This window comes from Corvus hawaiiensis, chromosome 31 (assembly GCF_020740725.1).
Source record: "Corvus hawaiiensis isolate bCorHaw1 chromosome 31, bCorHaw1.pri.cur, whole genome shotgun sequence".
In the NCBI taxonomy this organism is placed as follows: Eukaryota; Metazoa; Chordata; class Aves; order Passeriformes; family Corvidae; genus Corvus; species Corvus hawaiiensis.
The window spans coordinates 495,617-502,513 of record NC_063243.1 but is presented as its reverse complement, the minus strand read 5'-3'; the positions used below and the strand labels follow the sequence as shown (position 1 = coordinate 502,513).

At 59.9% G+C, this 6,897-nt stretch overlaps 1 protein-coding gene across 1 annotated transcript; it reads left to right on the top strand.

Moving 5' to 3' along the window:
- Positions 1-3,426: 3,426 nt before the first annotated feature.
- LOC125318824 (zinc finger protein 586-like) lies at positions 3,427-4,037 on the top strand (the record flags this gene model as incomplete). Its single annotated transcript, XM_048289758.1, has 1 exon — positions 3,427-4,037. A coding segment is annotated over one exon (534 nt), but the record flags the coding sequence as incomplete, so codon positions are not given.
- Positions 4,038-6,897: the final 2,860 nt, after the last annotated feature.

The following is a 6,897-nucleotide window of genomic DNA, read 5'->3' as shown; positions in this document are numbered from 1 at the left end:
TCTGGAGCTCTGTCACTTGGCTGCAGCCATGGGTTTCTTGCCAGCCCTGTGTCCAGGGCCGTTCAAACAGGAGGCTGGGTTCAACCCTTGCCCTGTGCTCAACTCTGAATCCTCCTGTTCCATCCAACAAGTTTCATTCTGTAAGAACCGAGCGCTGCTCATCCATTTAGAGGCTCCTTTGGTTAACAAAGCTTTACCTTGATGCCAGGCTGGAACAATCAGAGATTGTGCTGCTGTCAGTTTTCAGGCCTCAGTTCCCATTAAAGCCGGGGCTGCACAATTCTGCAGACAATGAGGCCACTCTCTGGCCACTGGGTTAAACATTTGAGCCCAGGAATTCCTTTGGCATGGCCCTGATTAACATCCCCATGCAATTCAAATGGTTTTTCCCTGTCTGGGAGGGCCAGGGCAGGAGGCTCAGTTAATCTGCTTTTGAAGCCTTGAAAATTGTGCTTTCCTTCTGGTGTCCATGGTGGGGTTTCTTGGCTGGCAGGAGAGGAGTGTTGTAGGGAGAGATGCCTGGCTCCAGAAGCACTGCCTTTAGCAGGGCCTCAGTAAGAGGCTGTAACCCCTTCCTTGCCTCCCTTGGAACAGGGTATTGCTTTTAGACACCACTTGTCCTGGATGCTTCAGAGGAATTTGGAGAGGCTCCATATCTAATTTTGCCTATTTCCCTGGGGCTGCCCACACTTCTGGGTTCCCCTCAGCAGAGGCCTTGGCAGACATTTGACACCAAGGTCCAGCAGCATTAGCCTCTGTATCTCCTTTGACAATATGAATTTGCATTCCCACTTCAGCCACCAAATCCCTTCCCAGTAAATCACAAAATAGGAACAAACAGAAATTGATGCATTTCAAACCCATCCCCCACAGCTACTGATAGTGGTTGAATAAAACACCCCTGCTCCTCTTTCCCACTTATTGCCTGAATGATGAAAGAACTTCTTGACAATTTCCCCCCTTAGGTCTCAGATTCGGAGTGGATCGAGAGGCCCCTGTGTCTATCAGGAGCAGCCTCGTCTCGATCCAGAGGCACCCTGAATGTTCTCAAGGGCTCTGGTGCGGTGGGTCCCTGGTGTGCTGGGAGCTCTGAGAGCCCTGCCAATCCATGTCCATCAGGGGTGGACTTGCTGGTGCTGAGGGTGCTGCTGTCTGTGCTTGCAGTGTCCTTGTGGCCTGCAGCTGGAGCCCTGATTCCTTGGCAGGGGCTGTTTGGGTGGGCTCTGCCGTGCCGAGGAGGGCAATGCCTGTGCCAGGTGCTTGTGGCCGCCGCCGTCCCCTGGGTGCTGGGGCCCCCTTGGGCCCTGCGGTTCATCCCTGGGGGGCTGTAGAAACTCTGCCATGGCCTTTGCCTTCACCTTGGCCTTTTGCTCATCCCTTCTTGCATTCCCCTGCTGAGCCTTTCTGGCCAAGTGCTGCAGGGGCTTCTTGTGCCTCTCCTGCAGCCCCCTCAGTGCCTGTGGGTGCTCATCCTCTGACAGCTGCTGAGCTTTCTGCACAATCATTCGTTTCTCCAGTGACCCAAACAAGATTGATGAAAGAAAATCCTGATCCTTCCACATCCCGCAGCCTCCTGGGGGCCGGGGGCCAGTGCCGGCCCTGCCCGGGGGGTGTTGGGGTCAGGCAGTGCCCGGCGCTGAGCCCCGGCTGCCCCACAGCCCCGGCCCGGCCCCGCAGCTCCCCACAGGCCCCCAGCCCGTGCTGCCCTGTCCTGCTGCTCCCCCCCACAGAGAAACACCCTGAAATCCTGAACTTCTTTGTTTTCCTGTCCTGGAGACCAGGGATACAAAAGATCTGGATCAGCTGTCAAATTCTGAGGATAAGATGGTGCTGAAAAGCATCCCAGTCCTCACTTTTTTCTCTTCCTCCTCTTTTCCATCTTCCTTTTCCTTTCTTACCACATAGATTCCTCCTGCTGCTGTTTGCCTTAACCATATTCCTGCACACTCCCTTCAACCAATCCCTTCCCAGCACACCAACACCATCCGTCCCCTGTTGCTGAGACCCCTTCTCGACTTCCCTTTTTACCCCTGCTGGGTGTCCATGTCCTTAATTAGCTCTGGGAGAATGTGCAAACTGCCTCCACCTTGTCCCCTTTTGTATAGGACACGATGTCCATGGTTGTGTTGAGGCTTTGTTGTTGTTCTGGAAGTTGAGGAATTGAGCAGGAGCTTGGCTGAGCAGCAGTGTGTGTCAATCAGTGCCATTTTGTGGAGCTGATGGTTTCTGGTGTCACTTGCTGGTGTCCAAGTCGGTGTGGCTGTGTCCGAGCAGATTGAGAGCATGTGTTTGTAGGGAGGCGTTGCTGTTGTTCCTTGGCTGGGGGTGCCCGGTTTTCGGGCCATCCCCCCTGGAGCAGGGTGTCCCCCCTTGGTGCAGGCGCGGCCCTCAGGCAGCGCTCAGCCAATCAGAAGGCGCGGCGCTGGTGAGTCAGCAGTTGCCAGGCAGAGCCGCAGCGCCCGGCGCTCCCCAGCTGGAGCCCCCGTGTGGCCCGGCCTTGGCGCCCCCCGCGAGGGGAATTTGGGGAGGTGGGAGGGGGGGAGCGCCAAGGCCGGGCCGGCCCGTGCTGTGCTGGCAGAAGTGGCTGCGGCGGGGGCCGAGTGCGGGCAGGAGCGGCCGAGAGCCCAGCGCTGCCGCAGCCCGAGCTGCCGCAGCTGCATCCCTGCTGGTGCTGTGGGATGCGAGAGCTCTGGGGGGCAGAGCGAGCCAGGGGTGGGTGCTGGGCCTGGGGGGAGGAGGAGAAAGGCTGGAGGAGCAGGGCTGGAGAGCAGAATGGTGAAAGGATGGACGTGGGAGCAGCAGGTGGGATTCTGCAGGAGAAGGAGTAGTGTGAGGAAGAGGAGTGTGAGGAAGAGTAGGGATACAGGAGGAGGAGGAGGAGGAGCAGGAAGAGGAGGCACCGCAAGGTTCCAGCACTCGCTGTATCTGCAGCCTCCCCCCAGCCCCAGGAGCGTTGCCCCCCCCATCCAGCCGGTGATCAGGGAGGGGGATCCACGATTTTCCCGTGGGTGAATCTTGGTGTTTCTGAGGTTTCTTGGGCTCCATGTTGGTGGTTTGGTTTTTTTGTGGGGGCTGAATGTTTATATTTTGGAGGGGGTTTTGTCTGAAACTTGATGTTTTGGGAGTTTTGGGTCTGTGTCTTGATGTTTGTGGTACTTTTGGGCTGAATCTTGGTGTTTTGGAGTTTTTAACAGACACAAGATGCCTGGTGATGGCCTTGGGCAGGAGAAACCACAAGCCCAAGGCGCTCACCCCTTGTTTCTCCCCCCAAACCAGGATTTGTCATTCCCAAGGCGTGGCCGGATGGAGGAGGAGGAAAAGCCCCGGAGATGCCGCACGAGGAGGGGCTGCAAACGCAGCCCAGAGAGATCCAAGGAGGAAAGAGCCCCCCTGTGCCGGGAAGGCGGCCGGAGATCCAGGGGGAGCTCGGAGCTGGGGGAGAAGCCTCAGGGTGGGGAGAAGCCCCACAAGTGCTTGGAATGTGGGAAGGGCTTCAGGTGGAACTCCAGCCTGATTAAACACCAGAGGATCCACACTGGGGAGAGGCCCTATGAGTGTGGGGAATGTGGGAAGGGCTTCTCCAGCATCTCCCACCTGATCCGGCACCAGGTGGTCCACACCAGGGAACGGCCCTACGAGTGCTTGGATTGTTGGAAGAGCTTCGGCCAGAGCTCCGAACTGAAGGTACACCAGCGCACCCACACGGGGGAGAGGCCCTACAAGTGTTCTGAGTGTGGGAAGAGGTTTCAGAGGAGCTCCCACCTCCTCGTACATCAGCGCATTCACACGGATGAGAGGCCCTTCCGCTGCCCCGACTGCGGGAAGGGCTTCAAATGCAACTCCAGCCTTACCAAGCACCGGCGCATCCACACCGGGGAGAGGCCCTACGAGTGTCCCCAGTGTGGGAAGAGCTTCTCCAGCAGCTCTCACTTGACCCGACACCAACGGAGGCACCACTAAGGGAAGCCCTGCGAGTGCCCCGAGTGCGGGAAGAGCTTCGTGCGCTGCTCCAGCTCCATCCCCCGTGGGAGGATCGGCATTGGATGATCCCCAGTGACCCCCGTTGGGCAGAGCCCTGGTGACCCCCGTTCCGGGTGATCCGCGCTGGGTGGGGGGAAGGTGTTGGAGAGATTTCTTTGCCTTCTCCTTGTGCTGCTGGGATTTGGTTGGTAATAAATTCCCTCCCAGTGCCAAGGCTGGCTCTGTTGTGCCCGTGCCAGCGCTCAGGGCGGGATCTCTCCCAGTCCTTCTCTCAGCTCCTGGGCCTTTCCTGTGCAGCTGCAGAGGGCAGGGACAGAGCGGTTTTGGTGTCTCCCGGCATCCAGGCAGGGCCAGCCCAGCCCCGGGGGTTGTGAGGGGCTTGTGGGGGTCCCCTGTTTTTGGGATATCCCCGCTGGAGGAGGGTGTCCCCCCTGGCTGCAGCCCCAGCCCTCAGGCAGCGCTCAGCCAAGCAGAGAACACCCTCAGCTGGGGCCTCGTTTTTGGGCACAACTGAGGCCCTGGACATCTCCATCCCCATTTTGGGGTGCAGCTGAGCTCCTGGATACCTGGGTTCCCAGTTTTGGGGCTCTATTTGGCTTGCACAGCCTGGTTTTGGTAGCGGGGTTGGTTCAGAGGTGGCTTCTGAGAGAAGGATCTGGAAGCTTCCTCCATGTCTGGCAGAGCCAATCCCTGGCGGCTCCAGAGATGGAAGTGCTGGATGCAGAGATGCCCCCACAGCCCCTGGGAAGGAGGGAGGGGTGGGAGGAGGGTGTTTTTAAGGGTCTTCTTTTCCTTCTCATTCTCCTGCTCTTATTTTTTCGGTGTCATCAATTTAATTAATATCTCTAATTAGAGCCTGTTGTGCCCGTGCTGGTGTTTGCTGAGGGATCTCTCCCAGTCCTTATCCCCACCCGGGAAGCCTCGGTTCCATTTTCTCTCCCCTGTGCGGCTGCGGGGGGCAGGGACAGAGTGGCTTTGGTGGGTGCCTGGCACCGGGCCAGCGTCACCCCAGGCCATGGGCACCCCTGAGATCCCGCGTCCCTGGGGACACATTTCTGGGCACAGCTGAGCTCCCACCTGCCCAGCACCTCGAGGTTCCCCCTCCAAAAAACTCCACCGCGAGGCTGCAGCGTCCCTAAAGCCCCTCAGCCAATCAAAATCATGGCCAGCACTGGCCATGGGGCGAGTGGTGGCAGCTGGGGCCGTACTGGTGGCACTGGTGGTGGGAAAGGGGGGAGAAGGGGGAAAAGGGGTGATGGGACCCCTAAAATGAGTGAGAGGTGGAGGGGACCCTCAAAGGAAGAGCAGGAGGGGGCTGAAGAGTGGGGGAGAAATGGGTGGGAGGGGGTGGGGAAAAGTGGAGGATGGGACCCTAAAAGTGAGCGGGAGTGGGCTGGGGATTGGGGGATTGTGGGGGAAAAGGGTGGAAAGGGTGAAAAGGGGGCAATGGGACTCCAAAACTCCTCTGGGGAGCGGCTGGAAATGGCGGGGGAGGGGATGTGAAATAGGGAGAAGGGTGGAAAAGAGGAAGTGGGAGCACGGGCAGGAGGGTCCCATGGCGGCCGTTGGGCACAGGGGGTGCGGAGCGGGGATCCGGGGTGGCTCCCGGAGCTCTGGGCGTGCTGGGGGCTGCAGGGGGGCACCCCCTGAGCTGTGTCCCGCACACACAGGGGTGTTCCAGGGGATGATGAAGTCCGAGTGTCACTTCATGAAGGGCAGCGAGCGGGTGAGGTTGGTGCAGAGGAGCATCTGACACCGGGAGCAGCAACTGCACTCGCCAGCGATGTGGGGCTGTTGGTGGGGGACACCCCGTGTGGGGAGAAACAGGCGCAGTGCTGGAACAGCCATGCAGCAAGAGTGGGGTGCAAAGGGGCTCTGGCGGACAGGCTCTGCCGGCACAACCGCGAGATCGTTGCCCCGTTGCTGGCGGAGCGCAGAGGTGCAGAACGTCGGGCAGAGCGAGTCCCCTCGGGCCCTGCCCTGGGGATGAGCCTGGAGCCCCTCAGCCCCCCTGGAGCCCATCCCCGGGGCCTCTTGTCCTCCCAGGTTCCCCTGAGCTCTCCCAGTCTCTCCCAGTCCCTCCCAGTCCATCCCAGTGTGTCCCAGTGTCCCCGCGCGTGTCCATCCCAGCCGTGCGTGGCGCTGGCGCCCCTCAGCCAATGAGAGCGCGTCTCTCTGATGACTCATCAGTTGCCAGGAAGACCCGCAGCGCCGACTGCCCCGTGCTGGACTCGGCCTCCCAGTGCCGCGCGCTCCGTTCCCAGTCGCTCCCAGTGCCCTCCCAGTGCCTCCCCAGTGCCCTCCCAGTGCCTCCCCAGTGCCCTCAATCCACTCCCCTCTCACGAGGGCAGCTCACTTCTCTCAGAACATCCCGACCCAAAGCTGTCTATGCTTCTAGGCCGATCTCTTGTCCTGTTTCTCGGTGTTGGGCATTCCATCAAGAGCCACCCTTCTTTTTAGCCTGGGCAAAGGGGCTGGGAGAGGGTTTGGGGGATCCTCGGAAGGCAGGGAGACACTGGGATGGGGTTTGTGGAGTCCTGGAGGAGATGAGAGTGGGTTTGGCATGTGCTGGAAGGTTTAACGGTGTTCTGGACAGATCTGGGAGGAAAAAAAGAGGGGTTTGGGGGGTCCTGATGGCTCTCTGGGGGGTTTTATTAGGCGGTCCTGACCCCTGCGGACCCCCCACAGATGCCAACGGACACTGCCCACAGCCAGATTCTGACGGGGATCGGGGACTTCGTGTTGGGCTTCATCTTCCTGGTGCTGGGGCTTGGCTTTCACTTGCTCGAGGAGGTGACGGGGGGTCCTGGGGATCGCATCCCCCCTCCCCCAGAGCGTGTGTGCCCCCCCGGGCCCCCAGCCCGGTGTCACCCCCTTTGCTCTGCTCACAGAGCTCCTGAGCCGCCGGCGGCCGCA